Raw genomic sequence first — 27,693 nt, 5'->3', positions numbered from 1 at the left:
CGATCATGCGTCCCCATTGACGTTAATGGGGGCGGAATTTCCTTGTATGGGCCTTACGGACAATTCTACCGGAAGAGCGTGAGAGAGAGAGAGGGAGAGAGCGAAAGTAACAGGCTACCCCCATCAAAGCGCTGGCTTGTAGGCTGCTGCACAGGTGATGTGCACAATTACAATGTCACCAAAAAAGTGCGTTTTTGGTTGCCAGACCAAGACAGTCCTGCACAGATTCCCCAAAAACCCCGCGGTAAGGCAACAGTGGATATAATTTGCTTTTCCGGATCAGCAACTGAGTTGCGCGAATGTTTATATCTGTTCGCTGCATTTCGGTGCCGACTGTTTCATAAACAAGGCCCAGCTCGACGCCGGATTTTCCGATCGCCTAATGCTGAATGATGGAGCAGTCCCAACGATAAAGGTCCCAACGTTAGAACCGCAGGCTGTGAGTAAGACTGCTTCAAATGTCTGTGTCTTTGCCTATGCTCATCAAGTAGCCCAAACATGATCACGTATAGTTAATTGATCAATGGAGCATGCGATGTGTAGTGCGTGTACATTTGTTTAGCTGGCCACTATATGTGTAACTTTATGTTTGTGTATTGTAAAAGCACTCCAAACAACAATACACAAAGAGGGGGGAAATATGTTGAACTAAATAAGCGCGCTTCTTCATTCAAATGCGCTACTATTCCGTGTCTTTCTATGTAAACACTAACTTAGCCTGCCGTGCAAAACCAGTCCGCTTACTACAATTGTCTACACAAACCACGCGTAAACACACAAACACACGTCCACAACTGCACTTCCCACATGTACACCTTCAAAGACAAAAATACGACGATATAATTCAAGTATAAATATGTAAATAACACAAGTCGCTAAGCATATTATATAGTTAGTGTATAACTTGTACCACATAGAGACGTCCTGCTCTAGTCGTTTTTGCTGCTGCTCCTGTTCAACTGCAGCCTCTGGGTCTGATTCCGGATCATAGATGTATGGCTGTATCTGATTAAAAGCCATATTTTTATTTTGAATAAAGTTTTTTTCCCGCTGTTAGGGATGACACAGCTTTACGACGCACTCAACACAATAACAGCGGCGCGCACACGTCATTATTTAGCTCCGCTCACACGACACGCCCCCACCCGCTCGGCTTTTTTCCGGAAAGACTCGGAACAGCGCATCTTTCTTATATAATTATAAAAAAAATAAAGACTTTTAGATATGCAGGATGCAATGCTACTCTATGGGTACTCAAGATTGACATGACACTGACTGAAACTGAGTGTTTCACCCCCCCTTTAAGCTCCTTATTCCCAACATATACAAATGGGGTAACAGAGCAAACAGACCGATAAAATGCAATTCACATTGTTTAATTCCAGATGAGTGCAAAGTTTGTGCGACATATAGAAGACTATTACAATCAAACATATTTTACTGGAATAAAAGTAGGCCTCTTAAAAAAATGCCTCAAGGTTGGTTGTTTTGAAATCTTTTTTGATGTTTCTTGATAGAAATAAATGTTGTGATGGTATTTCCATCAAGAGGTGAATCAATTTCAAAATCTTGTATTGAAAATCCAAGAGTCACTCTGTAAAGTCTACTCCGGTACATCCCAAAGACTTAAATGAATTTAAGTTTTATATTCAGAGATGCCAATTCATTTGATGGATTTGATATTTCATGCTCAATGCATCCCAAACATTCTTTCACAATCTGAGCCTGATGAGTTTTGACATTGTCATCCTGGAATATGGCCATGGTGTGTTTTTCTTCTAGCCTGACAAGCCAGACCGACATCGGGTCTGGAAACTCACCATAGACAGGGCTCAATCCAAAGGGGCGGGATAAACAGTTGTCTTTCAAACTCCCTCTGCACACGATTGGATAGCGCTACAACCAACCAGAACAACGTGAAGCGTAGCTAGTTGATAGATTAAACCTTCGCCGTATCCGGAACTGACACAATGGTAAAACGTCGGAAGACTGACTCCATGTTCCGTGTGGCGCATCACACTGCTGGATGTGAATTGTGCTCAAAAAATGCACTTCTTTTGACAGACATTTTGCACACGCAGCTGACATAAACCATACTTTCAAATAAACGGAAAAATATCCTTATGTAATGTTTTCTGTGTTGACAAATCTTTGGCGTTGTTTTAGCCGTCTGGGTTCACATATAACGCGTCCGCTTTTGCCCAATTCGCGAACTCATTTGAACCGATTCATTTGAATTAACTGATCTGTCCAACACTGAACTCACAAATCAGTGTTTAATCATTTACTCACAACACCTCTGAAATGAGAATGCAAGAGTGCTTAACCCATTAAAAAAAGAGGGGTTAGTAAGAATTAGTTTTTATAAGCCACAGTATTTTCATGCATTTATTTTGAGCATTTATATTGATAAGGTGTAGTAAATTACCAAAACAACGCAAGTTGTTGAAATCCAATAGTTTTATTAAATTGTATATAGTAGAGAATTAAACTATTTGTTATTACATTTTTAATGCTACTTTTTAATAATTGTTGCCAAAGCAATTAATCAGTAAACCATGCAAACTGTGTAAAAACGCGGAACTAAAAAAACAAACATCAAGACATCATACATAATGAGATATCAAAATTAGATGAGGTCAGCATCTAATTCAGCAAAATTAATCATTAATTAGTCAGTATTGGGCTCACAGATCACACGGGTAGGTACTTTTACTGTTGGTGTGTGTGTGTGCGTATGTGTGCGCGTATATGTGTGTGTGTGGATGACCATGTCTGGTCAGCCACCACCGAAGACCATTTCTGACCCAGGAAAAACCCTGTAGTGTAGTCATTAGTGACTCACCCTATGTCGTTCCACACCCATAAGACCTCCGTTCATCTTCGGAACACAGTTTAAGATATTTTATATTTTAGGGTGAGTCATTAATGACATACATTTCATTTTTGGGCGAACTAACCCTTTAAGGCCACCTAATATAATGTGGATCAGAGTAATTTTGAAATTACTGATAATTAATTTCAGGCAGTTTAACTCCATTTATCATGCACCTTGATCTTTGACACTTTGCAGATCTTTTACAATCACAAACAGCTATATTACAAACTATATGAAAGGTAATATAAATAAAAAAAAAACAACTTTAAATATTCAAGGTGAAGTGATATTTCAGCGCATTTTGTGCCTGATTGAACTGTATTGTAAGGGGTTCGTGCACAAGAAGGTATTTGTGTTAAAATCCAAAGGTAATTGTTAATTCACAATTAGTTAACAGAAAGTTAATTCAAAGGCTTTTTTTCAGGCTGATTTTCAAAGAGCACTATAAGCATTTGGGCTCCTGTGTCAAAATAACCTTGAATGCACAGAAGTTAATTTAAGTGTACAGCTATACAGGGCTATTGTTATGGAAACAATGCCTCACATTAATTTCATAGAAGCTGTTGATAAATAAAATATATGCACATCAACAACTATGAGCCAGATTGTAGTGACGAAGTACTTGTTTGTTTCAGCTAATGGCACATTTAGTACAAGATTATTGATTCTACAGTATTCACTTCATTATAGATGTAAATATATGGGCATACCAAACAAAGCCGCCTTTGAGCAAAATAAACAGCTATAATAGTGCCAATCAATAATTCATCACACCACACACTGATCAGTTATCATGAACTATACATTTAATCATGTTCCAATAACCCCAGTCACAAAAGCAGGATGAGACTGATAATATCCAGGGACACTATTCACATCAATAAATATTTCCCAGGGTGTGGTTATTTATTAAAGTGAAATTCTGTATAGATCCATACCTAAAAGTCTTGGTTGCAAAGAGCGATTGAACTTTTCCAATATTATGTCCCAGAGGGGAAAAAAGATAGTTAATTGAACCGTAAATGTTGGGGTAAGTTGTCAAAAAATACAAATAAACACTTTATAGGACTATTTAAAAAAATAAAATAAAAAAGCCACAAAATATCTGGCTTTGAAGCTATTTAGTGAATTTTCAAAAATGCAAAAAGTAAAACAATTCATAAAAACAGTGAAAATGCGATAGCCTGCCCATTAGCCTTGATATATTTGTAGTATATTACTGTATGTGATGTACATGGTAAAATTGTTCTTTTATTATCATCATATCATTAAGTATCAGTGCTGCAAAGTCCACCTAAAGCTTCTCGGATGAGAAGCATTACCTTGGCCTTGGATTCATTGAGCGATGAACTTAAGAAACAAGGCTATTTTTTTCCTAGGGGTGGGACTGCAGTGGAAGAAACCAGCTGTTAGCCATTTGTCTTCATATGGTCAATGAACCAGTATTCAACACACAGCTGCTCCTGAGGATCCCACTTATTAAGCACAGCTGTTGTGCTGCAGAACATGGCTGGTGAAAATTTCATCTAAAAATTAAAACGTTTTAAAGATGTTTTCTTTCAAATAACTTCCGGCTGTCGGACGGAAACCTCATAAGTCAAAAAACTTATTTTCAGGAAAAGGAAAAAAACTCTTTTTTTTCTCCTTTTTGTTTTCAAAGTTGATATGTTTTTGATAAGTTGTTATGGTCAGACACTTGCATGTTTCATTATATTATAAACATTTGACCAAAATCAAGCTCAACGGAATTACAAGGTTTCTGACCAGAGATTTTTGTGGTCCGCCATTAGAATTGGCCTCCCCTGGTCTCAAGAGACGCTAGCTGGTGCTAGCGGCTGTGTCTTCAGCATCCTTGTTACCGTGCCCACCTCCCACGCCGGTTTAAATCCTGCTCAGAGAGGGTCAAGTAGGACCGGTAACATTTGATGCCGTGACCCAATTGGGAGTGAGGTTTTGGGGGCTGAATGTAACAGACGTAGGCCAGTACGATCACGTAAACCTCACTTCACTGGCCTCAAGAGGCACATTAGCGACTAATGCTAGCGGCCACAGTCTTCAGTGTCCTTGTTATTGCGCTCGCCTCCGACACTGGAGACGACGGTTCGAATCAGAGCAGGTCTAGTGGGACCGGTTACACAAAACCCACAAACAGACATAAAGGGTGACCAATGGCAATGATTTTTGAAAAAAAGTAACAATGGCTAAATATGGAGGTATGGGTTTCTACCAGATTGGCGACAATATGCAATTATACAAATTTATATATAGGCTACATATATTGTATATAACTGATATTCTGGGTGTATGATACCGATTCGAGGTATCATTCATGTCCGTAGCACAAACCGCACAGGAACCGTAAAAGTGATACAAAGGCAAGTATTGCAATGAACTGCAAAGGCACTCAGTTTTCAAAATGTTGAGGACTGGTGCTCAGAACTCTTTTCTCTCTGGATACATTATGACAGATACATAATGAAGTGAACGCAGCTCACCTTCCTTTTGTCCTTGCTCCACTCTCGGCCACACTATGGGGTCCACAGAGCTTGAGCGCTCCACTTGCTGTCCGTCTCCCATTGTGTCGGCTCTGAACGGATGGATTTATCTCTATTTGATTAATACGCTTCCCTCTGCATTGTCAATATTGTTTCTCTCTGCATGTTATCTCTGGTCCAGAATGTGCATATCGCCAGGCACGGTGAATATGATGAAATACATTCAGAGGATTTGCTGTGTACTGGTGCATATTGGTTTGAGATTCTTTTGAGGGCAAACAGCCTTGATTGATTTTACAAGCAAAACCATTCAGATGGTATGCTTGCCTTTGCTTTATGGAAAGTAAAAAGTTTCGGTTTTTATGAGCATTGCGAGGGTGTATTGTTTCGTTACAATGACGGATGAACTTTAGTACAGACCTGATGCCACAAATGCAGAAATGTTTGTTTTTCTGCTTTAGATATATAATCTATCATTAACATTAAATTTACCATTATGTATGCGGGCATATCCTCAGAGACGAAGATGCAAATGTAGGAGGAATTTCCATAAAATTAGCATCTTTGCAAGGACATGAAAAGGTATTGTGTGTGTTCACCAAAGCAATGTATTTCAGTTAAATCACGTTAGGAGAAAAAAATACCCTCAGTGTGAGGCCAAATATATCTTTGAACGTCTTTGAAAGTCTCTGTCTTTGCAATTTAAAGGACAATATACTAATAAGTTATTATTAATGTAATAAAAGTATTTAAATAAAAATATATTAATCATTTAGAATGTTATATGCCACCAGTGTCCTCTGTGTTTGTAATAAATGTAATGGTATGCAATTTAAAGACAGATATTGTTTGTAGCAAAGACTAATGCAGTTGTCAATGTTAAACTGGTTACCATGCATGACTCTTTGCAGCTGTGTCTTGTAACTGTCCTCAAAAACAGAGTTTACAAGATGAGGTCACTTTGTTATAAAGTTTTACCACGGTCATTTACACTCGGCTTTAGTTTACAAGCCTCTGTGGTGTCTAACCTGATTAGAATGAAATCTAAATGCCAATCTGAGATAATTTTCCACTTCAGTGTAGCTCTTCCCATGAGAATAAATCTCCCTTTAATGTCACTGCTTATTAAAATGGACTATTTATAATTTCCAATTTATTAAGAATTTGCGCACCTATTGTCAAGTGGATATAGACGCATCTGATATTTCTCCAGCTTGTTGCAGAGGACATGTTTACAGTAAGCTTAATATTTTATTACAAGTCTTTATATGTTCAGATCTGAAATTTAGTACACAGAGCTTTATAATTAATGTGTGTTATGTTGCATAATGAAATGTATTAATGCCTCTGTTCCCCAAGTAACGAGCAGCAAGTTCAAACAAGTTCACTTATACAGATGAAGAGACAAGTTTACTCATATACAATGAGATACTAATTGCTGTCTAGCTCACCTAGAGAGAAAAAATGTGGACATTTACATTATAGGGGTGGTAAAACATGATTTCACTTTTCTAACTTTAGCTAGTGTGTAATGTTGCTGTTTGAGCATAAACAACATCTGCAAAATTACAACGTTCAAAGATTAAAGCAAAGGGAGATATTTGCTTTTAAAGAAATCAATTTCTAAGGACTACATCAAACAGCCAGTAGGGAACTACAGCCTTCTCCTCCAGACTTGCTGACATCAGCAGGTTCAATATTTACATAAACCCCTCCTTCAAGAATATTAAATAAGGGGGGTAAGGCCATTTTTCAATGCAGAGGAAACGCTTTTGTTTTCATCTGGACTGTAGGTCCACTTTGTTCAGCCTTCCTGGGGACAGGGGAGTTAGGGATCAATGGTTAAAATTTAAATCTCACTCTCCGTGCTGCACAAGAATTCAAGCTCACAATCGTCGCGAGTTCAACGCAGAATTCGCCCAACGGCTTGTCCTGAAAGATGGAGCAGTTCCAAGTTTAAAAACAGAAGCTGTTTACGGCCATAACCTGCAAGTATGATTTATTTTTTGTTGATGCATTTTCCTTTAATAGTTCGCATTGTTAATTGTACGTTTTTAGCAAGGAAGTAAACAAATGACAATGCTGTTTGCCTCTGCAAACCAGTTTGTTAACCCTTTGACACATAGGATCATATTCTAGGCTGGTCCCTGGCACGTATGATCGCATATATAATTAGAACGTTCAGCAATCCCCTGCTAAATTCAAAAATGTAAATCTGCTATTAGCGCGTTGACTGGTGCTGAGCCAGAGACTGAGTGAATGGGAGACTGACTAAGGTCAGTGTCTTTTAATGTTTATTTTAGGTTTCACACACTTATATTTCACAATCAAAAATGTCCCATATATCAGGAGAAGTGGATGATCTTAGGTTGTAAATCCAGCAGGACCCATCTCGGCAGTGTTTAAACATATACCGGTGGCCGTACGCCCACAGCCCGTGATAACTTTACCAAACAACTAACACAATCTTTTTTTACCCTGTTCCCTCACGTAATGTCACATTACATATATCAGGAGCGGTGGATGATCTTGTGTTGTAGCCTAAATCCAGCAGGCTCTGTCAGTGTTGTAACAAACATATAAAGGCAGCTCAGACACCCACAGCCCATGATCATTTTACCTCACAGCTAACACAATCATCTTCGACCCTGTTCCCTCATGTAATGTCACATTACATATATCAGGGGAAGTGGATGATCTTGTGTTGTAAATCCAGCAGGCTCCGACTCCCTGTCAGTACTGAAAACATGTAATGGCGCCGCCCTGCCCACAGCCCGTGGTAACTTACTGATCATTAAACACGTCAACTATAGGCAGTTAGCGAATCAGAACACAGCTGGACCAGCTAACAATTTATAACCATTGCGTATTTTTGAGGGACTGGCTTCATAGATCCCGGAAACCATCAGACCGTTTTTACAAGAAGGGACAGAGCAGTCTAGAATAAAGGTAAATTATATAGAAGAAAAAAAATTAAACGAAGCATGAACACGTTACAATGCACCCCACAAACACAATCAGGCCTTCGAAAGAATGTGTTTTAACACCCCTTAAAAAAACGTGGTACTTTCGGTCTCAGAGAAGATATCGTTTTTGCACATCATTACCACATGACAAGCTGATTGGTCTCTGCTAATTCTCCAGCCATTGAGATTTCTTGCTCAACAGTTAAACAGTCTGGTTCATTGTTTGCTCTAAGCTAACCCTGCAGAGCACTATCAGAGTTCCTCTAAAAAAAACCTCCACCTCCCCCAGCTCCACCTGCTACAGGATTTATGTATGTTTATTTATGTAGCAGCAGAATATCTTACATGCACACTGCTGTTGTGTCAATACGTCAGTGTATGTAGTCCATACTTGCTCTACAGCACAAATCAACAGCAGCTGCAGAATAGTAGATTGAGTCGTAGTAGATCATGCTCAAGACCAAATACATAATCACTGCCATATTCAACAACATGCTAAAACTATTATGAGTGTTGTCATGATCGAAATCCATTTTTGTTCTCAACAAAACTAAGCAGAAAGTTAATCTTAAACTGTCCAATCATATGTATGCACATATAGATATTTATATTTATGATATTCCTACTAAATTTGATATGGTTGTTTGTTGTAATTTTATTTATTTTTATGCATTTAATTTTACATTGCTGAAATCCCTTCTCACAACTCAGTTGAAACTGTTTTTCTATGTTTTTATAAAAAGGAGATCTATTTTATATCAGTCATACAATCAAATCACAAACATATTTCCATTATTACATTTATGCCCAGTTCTGATTCAATAAGTCAGCGAGTTGAACCACAGTATAAAAAGTGATTTTTCAAAGTTGTGAACAGAAAAAAGATTAATGGAGTACGTTTTACAAGAAAATACAATTTCAGACATTCTACTTTGATGCTTTAATTCAATGTGTGTCACTTTTCTGAGTGCAAATTGTTTCAGTGCACAATTCCAATTCATTGAAAATATAAAAATTAAACATCGCTACTTTCTTTTATTGTCAGTGCCAGAAAGCCATTTCTGGCCAACTCACCCACATGGTGACTAATCATTTGCAATGTCATGGTTAAAACCTGCTGCGATGTCTCCTTATTCACAGGCATCTTTCATTTCATTAGAAAAAAGGCAAAGAAATGCATTTGCTAATGAGGACAGATTACACCATTCAGCATCAACGTCTTGGAAGGATTACCTTGAGCAGACAAAACGACATCCAGAGGTTGCACCCGGGGAAATTAATCTGTTTCAGACGATTGCACACATAAAGTGCCAGAGCATTATCAAAAAAATGAACTGGGAATGAATTAAATGCTTCCCACTTTTTTGAATGTCATATTAGTGGAATGACGCAAAGGCATATCCATCGCATTCTGTAACCTTCTTTCCTTCAAAATAAATATCTGAGGCAGATGATATGACAGTCACATGATATTTGCCATCCGTCGGGATGAGAATGTCTTTGAATTAAGAAGGCTCATACAGATATAGAGGGATAGTTAAAAAAAAAAAAAAAAAAAAAGTAAAGTCTGTAATTTTCTCATATGTATGAGAAAATATTCCCTGTACGCTGTTATTTTTTCCCCTCACATGGAACACAAAAGTAGATTTTTTTGAAGAATTTACAGCAGCCCTATTTTAAACACTAGCCCCTTTCCCACAAACATTCTTTTCTGGTAAGATACCGGTAACAGATCATGTGTGAACAGGACCTTTTCAAAAACACCAGTAAATTGGTTCCGGCAATTTAACAGTAAGGGAGGTTGTAACATTACCAGTAAATTACCGTTAATGTGCTCTGTGTCAACACGGCATGAAGAATACCGTTATATATTCATGAAATCAGAATGCGCTGATGTAAGAAGTCTGGTTTGGGCCAATCATAAAGACATATGAAGATGATGTGATTACTTTGCGCTATTTACAGTAAGGTTTTTTAATAGTTTCTCTGTTTATATATGCACTAAATTATCCTTTTCAACATGTCCCACTCGAGACCCAGTCTTCTTTTCCATTCATCAGCGCTGTGGCTCTGCAGTTGGATACTATTACACGACTGTGTTTTAAGAGCCAACGTGCGTTTGCCTGTCACTCAGATATCAAAAAGATGTTCTCAAATTGAAACTAAAGTGCTTCTTTTCATGTGGGCGGATGAAGACAACAGCTCGGCATTTAAAGATAATTTCTGATGACTGACATCACAGAATTTACCGGTATTTTGCTGCTGATGTGTGAATGGTCTCTTACTGGTAAAAAGCCAGAATGACGTTGCTTGTGTGAACAGCCTATTTGTTTATTCACCGGTAAAATCATTCTGATAATTTCACGGTAATTTACTGTGTGAAAGAGGCCACTAACAAGTTTATGATGACCGTCAGCTCCAAATTGGACAAAATCATCATAAAAGTGATGCAATGGCTTTTGGCTCATTACATGATAGTGAATAATTATGACAGACTCCGCCCCCCCCCAAAAAAAGTGTCAAATGGCTTAATTATTAAGTTAAATGAATTACAATTTACTAAGCTGCTAAGTCTACTTAAAGGCTTTATGTATAATGCAGTATAAAATAATTTGGTTTTATTCCAGTGGATAATTGGATAATCCTGATAATTATTTCATCTCAGGTTTTACAGGGTTAAAGTAAGGGGACCATAAAGCCACTGAAGATTTGCTACTTCATAAAACATTCAGGAAATGGCTTCACAATATGTCATAACACAGGTGTCATTACCTGACAGTTGATCCAAACATTTAGTGGGTAAAAGCTGGCAACATCTCAAAGGGTTTTAAATATTTAGTTTAAAAAGCCATCAAAGATATCAGATTTATTCCACATATTTCCTCTTGGTTTCTGGAGTCTCACCATTTCTGTTTTATGTTTACGATTACAAGAAGCCTGGAATGAAACAAAACAGGCAGCTTTCAGATTTCTCTGTCAGCTTTCGGCAAACATCAAAAGCAATGTGCAACAAGGCGCGCTAGGTAAACAATTCATTAAAAGTGGAGGCTGCCCCCAATCCACAAACATGGGGTGGTTCAATGCCCCTGACAGGAAATGCAGAAACAGTGCCACAAACAGGCACTCCCATCTAATAGGTACTATTCTTTTGAACATCAGTCAGATCAAGCTGAGTGATGTGAAAAATGCAGCAAATTTATGTTTTAAAGCTTGGGATTCACAGTGTTTGCTCATGAATAATTAAAGCATAACGATTACAGTTTTATGGTGCAGCAATAGAGAACGTATAAGACTATAAATGATGTTTAACAATCCTCTACACGCACCTTGGCAACATAATCGCCATTGGCTAGTACTTTTTTTGGCTAGTATGCTCGCATCCGTCGAGCTGAACTGAAATAGACAGATCGCTTGACAGAGAGCTAAAGTGTCAGCAAGTGAAAATATATCTGTGCAAAACTTATTTTTAACCTCTAACACCTGCCATTTATTTAGACAATGGCTAATGATAGATATTATTTTGTCGCCCAGAGTGACGATTTACTCGCATATGCATTCGCACGAGGGTTTTACTTGCAATGGGTTGTTTAAACATTAAAATCTTACAAATAATTCAACTGGAATTGTCAAAAGACTGACACTAGAGGTTGCAGCCTTTGGCCACCTTGTTAGAGCGTCCGACTCTCATGATGGCAGACTCGAGTTCGAGTCTCGTTTGGAGCGGGTGGTTCAAACAGAAGGGGTTACACATGCATGCGAAAAACGCAGGTAACTGAACGCGATCCAAAAAATTTATTTATTTTAAAAGTTAATAAAACTTTTTTTTAAAGTTTATTTTAAGTTTCAGAGTAGAATTTCATAATTTCACTGTGCAAGGACTTTAAGATAGATTTTACTCAGGCATTTCAGAACAACAACATTATAGATGCTGTGCAACAAGATTGAGCCGCTGGTTAGTCCAATTATGCCGTACCATTGCAAAGTCACGTCTTTTCTTGATGTCCATCGAGGAATTGATTTGGTTAAATGTGTTTCCATCATACTTTATGTGCATGTTTTATGTAAAAATATTTATCCCACTCAGCTGAGCGTATACATTTTTAGAATTTATGCGCATTTGGCATTTCCATCCAGTGTTTTTTTATGCAATATCCAAATATTTGCATTAAAGTAGGTGGATGGAAACATAGCTTTTGTAGAATGATCTGCCTTGTTCAGACTGTCAGTCCAAATCCAAATGTTTTTTGCATATCCGAATAAAATATGACCATTTAGCAAAGTGTGAACGTCAAAAAAATTAAATAAAAATAATAATAATCACATGAAATCCAATTTTTACAAATCCATTTAAAGCTACATTCATATGTGGTTTGAAATCCTATGCAAACAAGCGTATTTTGCGTGGTTTACTTTCACACGACAAGTAAAACAAAAAACTTCAGGCATTGAAATAGGAAACAAGCTGAAAGTCGCTGTAGAAACAAGGTTGTGTCGTGCAAAGGGCAGAAAATGAGAATATACCAGAGACATGTTTTGAAATCAGCATGGTTGTGGTCAGATTTGAATTCATAAAAACTTTTCACTAAACGGTTACATTTATTAATGTTAAAAATCCGTAATAGAATAAATATCTTCCACATTCAGAGAATATTTCTTTCACACAGTGCAGCAATTTACAACAGTGTTAATCATTCAATCAGAATTACATAAAGATTTATGAAGCAACAGCAATGACAAAAGACAAATGTTTATGATAAACACAATAAACTATACTTCCTCAAAGAAGGAATACAGAAGAAATATATTTCATATATAGGCTACAGTTACACAATATCAGAATTCCAATAGGAAGCTATTCATGTCTTCTGACTCTTCTTAAGACTGAAATTATTAGTTGAGGCTCATAACAACAAAATAAAACCATTATTTGCTAACAAATCATTGAGGAACAAAGAATAAGCGCATGAGCAGAATTAAAAAATAAAATAATATTATAAAATGTGTTGAGTTTGTTATCCAATAACCTTTAACCGCGGCGTTTACTGCTGCCGTTTTGGTTATTTTACATAATGTGTGATATTGATTATTGATTATATTATAATGTCTTCGAACATGATTTATCCAGTCATGTTTTAAAGGTAGAAGCATATCTTTTCGTATAATTAATAATTAACCATGAATGTGAGATGTGAGGCGTGAAGCAACTTGCAAGTGCTTGACGACTGCTACTTTGCAAATTACATCAAGTTCACTTTTTAACCATCTTTTTCAGTTCAGTCTTATACAGTGGATACTAAGATGGCCTGAATTAATCCAATTAGTCATTAAAGATTATTAATACACACAGACTGACCATAAAATAGTTTTGTACTTGGACTTCAAGCTGAAAGTTAACTGGCCCACATTGAGAAGTGTTCAGAAGAGAGCGTCCTTCACCTTTGAGAAGGGGCAGATCTGGTAATTACGAAGGAGAGGGCTATGATGGGAATGGGATTTTCTGCACTTTTATAAGATCTTATTCCTCTCTAAGGACTCTTCAGGGTTATTAAAGCCCCTTTTCCAGAGGAGATCAGGACATCGTTTGCAATTTTAGATTGGATCTCGCTTTTAGCATGTGCAAGGAGGATGTGGACAATTTGCAATGTGACAATCAAAGCTGTTTATCTTTTTTTTTTTTTATCACCTACAACTTATTTCAATTCTGTAATGTGACGTTTTCAAGTGATGCAGGACATTTATTGCTTTATTTTGTCTGTTGGGAATTGATTGAAGGGTAAAGTGGATTCGTTACCATAATGGAGCCATGAATGAACCCTTTGTTAATAGATATCTTGTGGCAAAATGTTGATTACCACAAAAATACTTTGTGATTTCTTTCAAAAAGCACACATCTGAATTAGAGTAAAAGACAATGGAAGTGAGAATAGAACAATCAGCAACATTAAAATACGTACTGTATAGTATAACATACAATGTAAACTATGTCCATGGTTTCAGCATTGAACAAATAGCTAATTCTTTCATCCAATTTGGTAAATTCACATTACAATACAATGGCTTAAACGAGACTGACAAGGACTGCTCAACCAATACACCCATTTTATAGAAGATTTAATGTGTGTTATATAAAATACTAGATTTTATCAATATTTCGGCTTTTAAATAATCCAAAAATTGGCCTTCACTTCCATTGTAAATGCATCCTTTATAAATAGATGTTTGTAAAAAAGATCACCCAGACACATTTTTGATTAAAGATTGGTTAAAGAAATGTGGATTAACATGCTTAGAATCCCAATTAGATATATGCAGGTATATGAATTAAAACTAACCTTTTATTTTGATTTCTACAATTTTGTTGCCATGACAATGGAACACAATGGGAACTTTAAAAAGAATCGATTTCCAGCTCAATTCCCACATTTTAATAAAAGAACTAATGCAAGTGCTTCATATTTATGCTTTTAAATATTTCAAAAACTTCTCTTCCATTGTAGATGTCTCACTTGTTTTTTCAAAGAAAGTAAGGGACGCCAATTTTTTTGGTAATCAACATGCTATATCTTGTCATCTGAACTTTGTATTGAACCCGGAATATTCCTTGAAGTGATGTCATCAGAAAGTAATTTCAGAGGAAAAGCTAGTTTATTACATTATGATAAAAGATTACAAAGATATTTTTGAATTTTGGTTCATTTGGATTATTTGGAATGTGCCACCAAATTGTTCACAATTAGACCATGAATATGCATTAAGAATATACATTTTGTTGTCATGTTTAAATTTAAAAAAATTAGATGCATGTTCTTTAAATCTTCCATTTCTTTTATAATAATAATTCGTCTTTCCTAACACTATTATAGGGAACAATATGTGACACATGCAGAATATAATGACTTCAAGCACAAATGATTTATCTCATTCATACACATGGAGAAATGTGTTTCTCGTTTCTGCTGCTCTCACATTATAATATCCTTGACATTTATCTTACACCATGACCTTCCAGCATCGGGGCAGAAATTCTGTGTTCATTAAAGGTGTCATCTGAATCCACTGCCAGTCATTAACAGCAAACAGGCAAGCTTGTTACAATTACTTTCACTCCTCCACAAATTAGACAGAAAGACAGATGCAGTAGTTGTTTATTTATCATTGTGAAACACTGCAGACAACTCGAAATACAATTGGGAGACAATGCATTTCGGCATTTCTTAAAAACCTAGTCCAAACGCAATTTTGGCAGTCCAGTGATGAATTGGAGGGCTCCAAATGGTGTGAACTAGAAGAATATTTTACTGCTCTAAGACCAAATCTTCTCACAAAGAAGTGTTATGCATGGTTAAGAATGAAACAGTTTCCTCTATCTATTTTCTCTTATTCCTTTATGCTTTAGGGTAAAAAAAGAAATATGGCAGCTAGACAGGAAGAAGTATTTAGAGCAAAGATTTATTAGTGTGATTTAGCCTGGAGGGTTGTGCCAAGCGGTTTAAAGGGGATTTGCTATTCCTGCTGTTTAGCAACATTTTCCTTTGATTGAGACAAAATTGTGACAGCAATAAAATCTAAGATTGTTGCAACATAAACTTAAATGCCGGCCCACACCATTTATACGTGCAATCACACTGGATAAACCTGATTTGTGGTGGTTGTTAATACAAGCATTACTACTGTTGCTAATTCTTAAATAAAGGATTTATTAAAAAGTATTAGTATTACACTGTATTACACTTAGGTATGTACTGTGCTATTTGTCCAGACATGAATGACCTCAAGTCATGTAGCTTGTTGAAGAGATTTTACAGAGCTATCAGACTACGGGTATGTTTACATGACATCATTTTCAATTGAAATTTTGGCCGTTCATTTACAGGAAGCTGGCATTTTGGGGGCCTGAAAACAAGATTTTAAAAGCTATGCATTTACTGCCAAACATGAGTGCGAATTTGTGAAAACGCACATGCGTATTACATTTTCAAGCATGCGTATTCTGTGTTCTCAGGGTGCTTCTAAGTACTGCCTGGCTTGCATAATACAGCCTTTTTAGTCATTTTTCCGCAGATCCATGTGAATGTGGATCATCGTCATCTGTTTTTAGTACACAGTTGCTCTGTAAACAACCTAAAAATGGGCAAATCCCATAGACATCCTGAAGCTTCGAAATCTTTGCGAATCATTTTTTCGAACCTGTAATTCGGAGTGCATATCAAAATGCCAAAGTCATGTTATTTCAGTAAACGAGGCTCCCTTACTCATACTATTTTGAAATGTTTAGAAAGTTTAGAAATTGCAAATGTTTTATTGAAGGAAGGTGTAGTTTGTAAAGTTGTTATGATGTTTGTTTGGGCCGAGTTTTTGCTGCATTTAAACCATTGTGAAGAGTGTGGCATTTCAAGGTCTTTGAAACAGGGAATACCTTTGCAAAGCAATTGGTTTAATTCAGTTTCTAAAAGCTGTTTCTTCCACCTAGCAATGTTAAAGCAACCACACAGAGCACCTTAAAAACTGCTAGCAATGGCCTTTACTTTAAACCACCTATAACCCTAGTAGCAACCACTTAGTATCAAGCATTGAAGCCACCCAGAACACAGGCTTGATTTCACAGGCAGTGCTTAAATTAAGCCAGGTTTAAACATTAGTTAAATTAGGACATTTAAGTATCTTTTATAAACATGTCATGGAAAAAAACAGTACTAGTGTGCATCTTATGAGAAAACAATGGACCTAACATATTTTAAGATATGCAGAGCAAGTTGCTTTCAGTAAAAACAGCTCATTTTATTCTGGTACTAAGTTTAATTAAGCCTTGTCTTTGAAACGGTATAACAACCACACCAAACAAATTCCAGCAAGCAGCTAAAAATCATTCTTAACAATCACAAATAGCCTATAGCAACTGCCTAGCAAGCAGCAATATAGATCATCCAGACCAACCTAGCAAGCAAACATAAAAACGTATAAAAACATAAAAATAGGCATAAGTAACACACTTAAGCAATGTTCCAGCAACTAGCCCTAAAGGGACATGACAGGGAAAATTTGAAATGGAAGGAAAAAATATTTCATTTAAGTTCTCTCACAAAAGTTTTGAATTTCCCAGAGAGACTGCTCTCAAAACTGTTGAAATGTAAATAATATAATCGAAACATATTAAACAATTCATCCTTTAAACATCCAAACAAACTTAATTACTATTAGTAATGATTAACTGACCTTAATTAGCATTTTTGCTGCTGTGTTCCAATATGCCGAACGTCCCATTTATCAGAACTAATCACATGTGAGCTGTTGACAAGTTTTGTGGAAGAAAATCCAGTGAATGTCATGCTGTAAGAGACATTAAAAAACAAAAAATGCAAACACTGTGGGTCAACAGGAGGTGAAGTGTGAAGACTGTCACTATAATTATGTCACATATCAATGGAAAGGCACTGATATCAGAATACATCTTGGTGTTAAACAGCTCACCTGCGGATGTTTATGCGCTTTTCTTTCCTCCCATGGGAAATAAGTGAAAAGCCACATCAAGTTTCTGTCAAGTTTATGATAAACATATCCATGTGAGACAGAGAGAAATGAACTTGTGTGGATATCCATGAAAACTTGTGTTTCTTTGTTCTTAGATAGTTTTTTTTCCCAGTAGCCTACTTTTCTGAAACATTCAAATACAAATTAATTTAATCCCATTTCAGATTCTAAAAGTATTGTTTATGTAGGCTATATACCCTACACTTTGGAATGCGGTTCAAATAGGGCCTATTCGTTTGCACGTGAATTACATTTTTTCTAAACATATACGCGCATGCGGCGTCAGGGGCTGCGCAATGGAAAAACAACGCAAGAAATCACCGGAAGTAACCGTGAGCAAAATTGGGCGGTATCTTCTAAAAACGTGATATATCTGCCTTTGTTACTTAAGATAAAACGTTAATTTTCCAAGAAACGAAATTGGATGGCAATATGCTTGAACGCAGTTGGCCTCCATATGCCTCGACATCTTATTCAACTTGGGAAGACATGATCACGGTCACTTAAATTAGAAGTATTTATATGTATGTTTTGGTCTGAGTTTACGCCACCATTCTGACCACGTGTGGCCTTTGACCACTTTGAAACGAAATAATAATAATAGGCTACTAGAGAGGTGCCAATGCAGCAATGTTAGCAGTCCATCAAAAGATCAGAACAAATTACATTAGGCCTATTATATTCATGTTCTTTAAATTTAGTCCTATTCTTCATATAGGTCTATACTTCATTTCCTCTGACATGCAATAAAGATATGAAACATCAGTGGGGTGAAGCAAACTACGTAGAAATATCTCCGTTTAATTATACTGTAACGTTAGACATCTAAAGCACGCCCTGGTGTAGAGGAAGGTTTAGCTTGAAGCACCAATAGTGCCATCTTGTGTAAAAGAGAAAAACGACGACTAATCCTGCAACACTGTCATTCCATATAAAGATTTCGCGAAGTGTATGTTATAAAACATTTCACACCATTAAGTTATGGAGGTGTTAAAGCCTGTTAATCACTTTAAGCAGGAAGTGAGAGATATAAGCCGGTAACACATAAAACATTACTGTTTAATGGGCCTATTAGTGGCTATTGCATTTGAATAATGTGGATTTGAATATGCTGAGACCATGAATGCAGGATCCATTAAGAAATTTAGCTGTTGCACAAAAAAAATGAATAATTTGCTATAGAAAACTGAACCGACATTTACATTTAATCTTTTGAATGTATTGCAGAAGTTTTCAACCTGCATATTTGAAAGTGTTTAATGTATTTCTTAACTATATTCTAGCCGTGTGTGTGTGTGTGTGTGTGTGTGTGTGAGAGAGAGAGAGAGCGAGAGAGAGAGAGAGAGAGAGAGAGAGAGAGAGAGAGAGAGAGAGAGAGAGAGAGAGAGAGAGAGAGAGAGAGAGAGAGCACAGCAAGTTTGGTTTTGTAAAAAAAAGGGATGTATTTGACAAAAATCTGCTGATCTTCATTTGTAGGCTAATAGTATCTCAGAGTTAATAAATGACATTTTGATTACTATAGTGGATGGGAATAAAAAAAAAACATATTTTATTTCAACATGCAATTGTGTACTAAATAAAAAGTCAGGTTTGCAGTTAATTTGTAATGAAACTCAAGACCTAGAATGTGTGAAATGAAGATGAAGGCGTTTTTTTTATTATTATTATTATTGGCCAGCAGAGGGTGCCATAACTTGAGAAGTATTACACCCTTTTGTTTGCCAGTAGAAATCCTTAGAAATTGGAATGAAATGCACATTGAAATGTCTGCTACTGGTTAAAACATGCAAAGAAGTCTTTTCTTTAATAAACATAAAGACCAGCTTTATTTTTTCCCCCCAAACTTCCATCCATTGCCCCTGTATTCCATAGATTTAGGTATGCGATGCATTACTAGTAAAGAGACAATCAGTTCTTGAAAAAGCAAATGTCAGACAAACTGAATGTCAGTTCACTTTTTTTGTTTCTGTACTGCAAACAATGTGAAGAGTAAGCATATAATTTACAAACCACAATGTTTTACTCTTTGCTGATGCTTCCCACATAAAATTAATTTAAGACTACAACTAAATATATAATAATTCATTAGCTTAATTTATTTGAACTATTTGTTGCTTCCCAATGCAATTGGAAATGTCTGATTTCTAATTTAATTCTCTATCCTAAACCAATGTAAGGCATAGTGTTACAAAAATAATGTATATAGTTCCTGCTGTGCTCCTTTTTTTTGAAGAACATGATCATTTGTGTACTGAAACTATAACACATTGATACCAATACATCATACAGCTTATTTTGCACAATTTCACCACCTCCTTCTCCCTTTTATCCACTTAGCTGTTTTACATACACTTACATAATACTCATAGTTTTCAATTTCTTCCAGAATACCAGGAAACTTCATGCCAGATCTAGACCAACATCAGAGGACACATTCTGTGATGTAAAGAATATTCATTCAAACACTTACATTAAGGGAATTAAGCCATTGATTTAGATGTGCAAACCTAATATTGCATGTTAAGCAGTCAACAACCAAAGATGAACAAACATTAATAAAAGAGTATGTAGACAGATTGTCACTGTTGCAGAATGTTTCGTTTTTTAGTTTTTCGTCTTGACCCTAAAAAGTATTTTACCCCTTAAAACACTTAAAATATATTATACCATTAAATACAAAATATCAATCCAAGTGGCATTTATTTTGTTTTAAAAAAAATAGCACAAGCACAATAAACATATGGCCAAAAATATTGTTTGGTTTGAAAACAACCCAAAAATCTGTTTAAAATGAAGACCTGGTTGTTAAACGTTAGTGGATTATGTCAGTTAATGAACTGTTGTACGAACACCTGTGCGAACTTCATTCAGCCACTATGATCATATGATTAAAAATAACTGCAAAAAGGACTGAGTGAAGTAAGTTCTGATTAAGAAAATCTCAGATGCCACCAGATTTGATATTTTGTTGTCTTGTGGAAATGAACCCATACATTTAAGTGTGGATTAGGTGTTGAAATACTTAATGGGATCACTGTATGCATGTAACTATTTAGTGACATATTTAAGCAGAACACCTGAGATCAGCTCTGTAACAAATGGTTTCAAATTGCTAATATTGTCAATCAAACAATGCCCATGTTAAAGAGTAAGAGGTCCAAAGTGTATCCATACATTAAGAAATCAAATTATGTTTGTTGTTTTATTTACAGGGAACAGTAACATAAAATTCTGAGGCATAGTTTTGTTAATTTATGATTAGAAATGTGTTCTGTTTTCATGTAATTTTGCAGAAAAGGTTACCCTTAGATTGTAAGCCTTTTACAGGTTGCACCTGTATACATGTTATCCCATCAAGCAATGTTTTATAAAGGTCCATTAGCTGGTTTTGAAGCAAATCTTTCAGGATTAAAAGGGACATTTCCTGTAGATAGCGTCCTTTGTCAATACATGCAGAAAATGCAGACATGTTTTTGTCCCAATGTAATGTCTGAGAAAATCTCTGGCTTAAAGAGAAGAAAAGCTCCCTCTGTTGTATCCGTTTGCCAAATCGTAGGAGGCCGGTGGTGTGGAGCAGTCTGTAAAGAAGTTTGAAAAGGTAAGTGCACATGGCGAGCTCTGTTCCACAGGCACGCTGCCAGAAAGGTCCGTGTGAGTATAAAGATTTGGCTGTACCGGTACTGTCCGCATGTCTGACTTTTTGGGGGAGTCGCTACAAGTGCCCCAAGGCTCGGTGTACAAAAACCCACCAGTTACAAAATGGTGGGAGTCATATGGCTCGGGGCCCATGGTCACCTCCTGTTGAATCCTGATAGGTGCAGTGTGGAATAGATCCTGCTCAGAGACCATGTTGCTGTAGTCGGGTCCAAGGAGCTCCAAGAACTCTGCTGCTTCCGGAGTCCCTCTCTCCAGGTCTTTGAGCGACATGCCAGAAGTCGATGTAACTCTGGAGCTGTTGGCTGGCTCTGTGAAAAAGGATGGAGGAAGGTTTCGATGCCGCAGCGGGGGCTTCCTGGCCCTCTCTCCTCGTACATCCTTCGCTGGGTTAAACAGGGCAGCCAGGCTCTTGCTTTGCAGGTTGGCCTGTATCCCGTCCTTCTTGGGTGGTGTTTTGCTGGAGAAGTTGCTTGTTGGGTTTTGGGGCGAGCCTTGCCTCTTGCATGGCTCCTGAACCGGTGTGCTCCCTGGCGAGATGATACCCGTGCACCTCTTAATCTGCTTCTGCAGGTACTTTCGGTGGTTGACCTTCCTCTTGGACTTGACAGGTTTGTCCAGCGCAAGTTTGATGTTGCTGGAAGCAGAGTCGATGAAGCTAAGCAGGTCCCTAGTGGTCTCCCTAAAGTCACCCTCGCAGTCCATCTCGCCCAGGAGACCCCCTTCCAGACCCTTTTCCACCTCATAATCCATGACCGAGCCAGGAAAACAGAAGTTTAAGAACTGGGAGTTCATGATGGCAGCCTGAACAGCCATCTCTCTCTGCCACAAGCACAACACCTTCGAACAGGCAATTTGTCTTTGTGAGAACCTAAAGCATATTTCTTATCTGCATTTCCAGGGTGGTTTGCTAACCCTTGGTCCTGTGTAGGACACCCTTACAGTTCGTCTGCACTCTGTCGAAAGCTGGAATTTGGGGGAAGGGAGGATTATTTTAGGGGGCTGGGCCAATGATGTCAGGACATCAAAGGGGAGGGGCAGAGGGACCCTGGGACTTAACTCTTTGCTCACGCCTGACCACCTGCAACTAAGAGGGATTTGTCTGAGGCATCCCACAGAGTAAAAAGACAATAGCCTCGGGTTCATCTGTCCTGGTCAAGTCTTCTAGTATATGTCTATGTGAATATACACATTTTATGATAGGAAATCTCTGAGATTGGACTGTCCACAAGGGATCTAAATGGCTTTGATCTTATTAAAGACTTTGTTAAATGTGTTTAAATCTTTTGAAATAGACCGAGCTTGTAGCTATATAAATGAAATACCTGACTCAAAATGCTGGCACATGAATGATCAAATAGCAACCGGCACAACAAAGTAGTTTATACTTTATTCAAGTCAGCTTGAATAGTGTAAACTTAGTGTGAAATAAACCACCTGAGGAGATATTTAAATAAAGTGAGATGTACTCACACCTTTTTTTATTAGTTGTGACATTGTGCCATTTTATTCCCCGAACGAATTCGGAAGTATCATGCAGTGTGATCTACATTTTTGATACTTTCACACATATTTCATAAAATACACCTCTTAAATTTGAATGCATGTGTTGTGCAAACTTGACCAAACCTTCAGGGCATGTGCTTTGGTCCTGTGCATTGGTTTGAATGCTTAATTGGAGATACATGTGCTTTGGGACAGCATGTTTTTCTAACTTCCTACAACTATCTTAATCTGTTTGTGGTAAAAGTTGATTTTTCGTGCATTCCCGCAGCAGTGGGAATTTTAGCCTCAGCCTGACAACTATTATAGGCTGCCTTTGACATACAGCCCTACATGGTCTAAATAGCTTCTATTCTTCCTTGGGCAGTGAAAGGGATCTTTGTGCCAGAGATTCATTAAACTGCACCTCACAGCCCCTTCGTAAAATGAGGCTCAATAATGAACAGTCGATTTAACTAGAAAAGCTGCCGGAGCTGTTAAATTAAAGGGGAATAAAGTGCAGTTCAAGCCCAGTGTGCCAGAAGAAATGTTGACCTTAAGAAATCCTGGGTATGAGTGAAATAGCCGCTGTAAACAATTCAGCATTTGCAGGAAGTTTCTTGGCCAGCAGTGAATACTGAAGAGGGATCCAATGCTGGGACTTTCGTAGGGGTCCGAACGGATCCTGATTTCAGTGAAAGCACTTAAAGGACGTCGCTCTGGTTTGGAACATACTGGGCTTAGAAAGAAAACACTTGAGGATGTTGGGAGTGTTTGAATGTGAAGAGTATTAATATCAAAGGTCCTTTTTGATTTTGGGTTTATCTCAATCAAATAGCTCAGAAACAAGGATTTTTGCTCATTAATATATTATGTTTTTGGCCCAGAAAACCAATTTATATTTTTTATTTTATTTTTACCCCTAAGTAGACTTTTAAATAATGTTAAGTCAGTTCCGATGTACTTAATCTGATCCAGTTCCAATTCAGTCCACTAAACTACTTTCCCAGGCATTAAACACGTTTATAGCACCCCTGACAAAGTTTCTTTTTTATCGCATTCTTTGCGCTTTGCATGTTGTGAAATCACGTGCCAATGGATAGTTTCTGCCATACCCTTTTTCTCTCTCACTTTGAGAGGTTTTCCCAGGGATTTGTTTTTAAATTCCCACCCATAAGTGCATTTTAAGGTGAGGCAGTGAATCATTTGGATGTTGGAAAGGGGAAAAAAGGGAGAAAGTCTAAGCGCTTTTGAGAGAGGGGGACCATCGAGAGTGTTATTATCATGTAAATTGTGATGTAGAAAAGAGACAGTGAAACTGATAGCAGTGATCTAATTATCTGCAGCCCAGCTCTAGACCCGGTCCTGAATGGGGGTCCCAGAGAAGCTGCCATGGCCTCACAATAAAACTGTGTACCACAATAGAAAAATAGCAACAGTCTAAAAACAAGCATTTTTTTTTTTTTTTTTACTCAATTTGCCAAAGTACAGGCTATTTAAACCACATTAAAGTCTGTTTCCCTCTCACAGAATAGAAGTGACCACTATAATATTTTTAATTAAGTCATTAAAGCAACATTTTCATTACGGTTAAAATTGTATTGTTGATTAGTGACAATATAATTTATGAAAAAATGAAAACCTAAAAATTATTCAAAATTATTTTTAACAAGTAGACATCCACTGGCCATTAAATAATGGTCTGAGATTCCTATTATATTATTTGACTTATTTATAATTTTTATTTTGACTTATTCTTAGCTTAACATTTTTACTAAGAAACTAGCCCTGCTAGGAAATTGGTACATGGGATAATAAATTAAATTGTATATATTGTAATGATATATCCGAGCAGAATGCAGCATTGACCAGTTAGTATCAAGTTGTGTAATAAATGGATTTATTATCCATTATTACCCCCCCCCCAAAAAAAACTAATAGTTTTCAAAATGTACGCATTTTAAATTATAGTAAAATTGTATCAAATCAAATGGAATTGAATAACCCGTACATATTCACATTATGAATTAAATGAGTTTAAAGTAGAAATAAGTTAATATAAAATATAATAAAACGGCTTAAAGGGTTAGCTCACCCAAAAAATGAAATTTCTTTCATTAATGACTCACCCCAATGTCGTTCCACACCTGTAAGACCTCCGTTCATCCTCGGAACACAGTTTAAGATATTTTAGATTTAGTCCGAGGCCTTTCTGTCCTTTGAATGTAAGTGTATGCCCACTTGCTGTCCCCGTCCAGAAGGTAATGAAAACATCATCAAAGTAGTCCATATGTGACATCAGTTGGTTAGTTAGACTCTTTTGAAGCGTCGACAATACATTTTGGTCCAAAAATAACAAAAAATACGACGTTTTTTAGCATTGTCTTCTCTTCCGTGTTCCTCAAATAAAGACTCAAACGGTCATGATTCAAGATTCGGATCGCGTGTCAAACTGGCAAACTGCTGAAATCACGTGACATTGGCGATATGAATCACGAATCAATCTGCTGATTCACGACCGTTTGATTCTTTATTTAAGGTTTGAAAACAAACGCAGAAGAGAAGATGCTGAATAAAGTCATATTTTTTTTGTTATTTTTGGACCAAAATGTTTTTTCGATGCTTCAAAGTAGTCCATATTTGACATCAGTTGGTTAATTAGAATCTCTTGATGATGTTTTCTTTACCTTCTGGACGTGGACAGTAAAGTGGGCATACACTTACATTGAAAGGACAGAAAGGCCTCGGACTAAATCTTAAACTGCGTTCAGAGGATGAACAGAGGTCTTACGGGTGTGGAACGACATTGGGGTCATTAATGAAAGAAATTTCATTTTTGGGCAAACTAACCCTTTAAAACATGTTGTATAGATCTTAATGGGACAAGGTAATGGACCATTTAGTTAATGTTTTCACTTTCATAAATTACCATTTATTTAAGTTTAAGCCTGTTTTTAAAAAATGTTTTATTAAGCTCTATTTTTTTGTGTTTTTTTTTACTGATTTGAAAATCTTAATTCATAATATGTAAGGATTATTCAATTCAAAGGGGCTTAGAATGTTTTTAAAGTGAATGCATCAAGTCCCTTGAATATATACTTGTCCCTTTAATTTCTTTTTTTCACAAGCCCCCCTCTTTCTTCTGGAGCCTAATTTTGGCACTGTGACATCACCAGACTAATGGCTGATATTTTCTTCTCTTCCCGCACAGAGCTTTTGTACATGCTAGTCATTCACATTTAAGGGCTTGACGCACTAATTCCGGAAACAAGTTTCTATGGCCACATAAAGGCCAAGGGGATCAAAGAGGGTGAGGAGTAGAATACTGACACCAAAAAAAGAAGAAAGAATTGTGTGACATTAAAGAAAAGAGGCCAAGGAGATTCCTAAACACTTTACAAACGTTGCAACAGCAGAAAAGTCTATTTTATACTGGCCAGACCAACACATGAGGTTGAATATTTTTGGCTGACCATATTAAATATGTTTTGCAAATTAAATAATTGTGACCTCTGTGATCACTGCTATTGAATGAGTGGGGGAAAAATATTGACTGAATTTTACATTTCTGGGTGAACTACCCCTGGTATATATTTTTCTTGATGATTATACCACTTGGCACATTTAACATCATTAAATGAAAGATTTTGTTGAAATGGTGATACAGATTAAATTGACGCATCTAAGGATTTAAATGAGAGATTTTCTCTTCATCATCTTGGACATCCATTGACCTAAATACATATTTTCATGAGCATCAGAACATGACGAGAAGCTGAATTTTCCAGGGGAAAGCACTGGTGAAAACAAATTATAAAGAAGCTAACAAGGTCAAACTAAGTTGAACAAACTCAGCAGGGGGAAGAACAAATGAGACGGCAGAGGGAACAACATTCATCTTTCCGCTTTCGATTCACGTCCATGAAAAGCTGCTTAAGCAAACGGACCATTGAGAGTGAGTATTGTTTGGTTATCGTTACACACCGCGCACCCCGCCCTCCACCCAGGGAATTTACCAAGTCAGCACCCACTTTTTTTTTCTTCTTTTTTTTACAAACCCTGTTTTCCTTGGACTCCCTGCCCCCCAGACACCCTTTCCATGCTCTCCATTTTCCCATTGGTGTGTGTGGTCTCAGTGTAACCACCAACATGTCCAGACTCGGTCAGCAAAATACTAGTAACATATTTGATTGATGAAACTGTCAGGTGGGAAGAAAGGATGTTTAATGGCAACAACAGCGTCCTTAGAAAAGTGCAATAGTGTTGAACCCCCCCACCACCACTATACCGTTGATGTTTGTCTAGATTTGTATGTTGTAAGTAACCATAAGTTATTCAGAATGAAAAACTGAAGATTGTCTTCGCCCTGCATCTTTGTGACAAGTTAAGGTTGTTTACACATGAACGATCAAGTGAACATCCAATACATTTGGTAACCATGCACATATAGTAACACTAACGGCAAAGAAAAGACTTGGCTTTCCGAAATCACAACCAGTTACAAATATTTATTTAAAGGTGCAGTGTGTGATTTTTAGCGGCATCTTACGGTGAGGTTGTGAATTGCACACCCCCTCCCCCCTTGTCTTCGGAGCACATAAAGAAGCAAAAATTGTCGCCTAAGAGAGCAGAGAGTGACTAGCGCTCTGTAGAGCAGTTTGTCCGTTTAGGGCTACTGTAGAAACATGGT

The 27,693-nt window shown here is 37.1% G+C and overlaps 1 protein-coding gene and 1 long non-coding RNA gene across 2 annotated transcripts in view; both read right to left on the bottom strand.

The window, feature by feature from the left end:
• The window catches only part of LOC137085221 (uncharacterized), a 117,988-nt gene extending 99,863 nt beyond the window's left edge, over positions 1–18,125 (bottom strand). The window contains exons 1-2 of the long non-coding RNA XR_010906930.1: positions 17,808–18,125; positions 17,553–17,666 (exon numbers count right to left, since the gene is read on the bottom strand). This is a non-coding gene — a long non-coding RNA (uncharacterized lncRNA). The remainder of the gene's footprint in view (positions 1–17,552; positions 17,667–17,807) is intronic.
• Positions 18,126–19,670: 1,545 nt separating this feature from the next.
• Positions 19,671–22,483, bottom strand: LOC137085220 (protein FAM181B). Its single transcript, XM_067451784.1, has one exon. The coding sequence runs from the start codon at positions 22,335–22,337 to the stop codon at positions 21,375–21,377; it is 963 nt and encodes a 320-aa protein (XP_067307885.1). The 5' UTR covers positions 22,338–22,483; the 3' UTR covers positions 19,671–21,374.
• Between the last annotated feature and the right edge of the window lie 5,210 nt (positions 22,484–27,693).

This window comes from Pseudorasbora parva, chromosome 8 (genome assembly GCF_024679245.1).
Source record: "Pseudorasbora parva isolate DD20220531a chromosome 8, ASM2467924v1, whole genome shotgun sequence".
Taxonomy (NCBI): Eukaryota; Metazoa; Chordata; class Actinopteri; order Cypriniformes; family Gobionidae; genus Pseudorasbora; species Pseudorasbora parva.
This window is presented reverse-complemented; position numbering and strand designations above follow the sequence as displayed.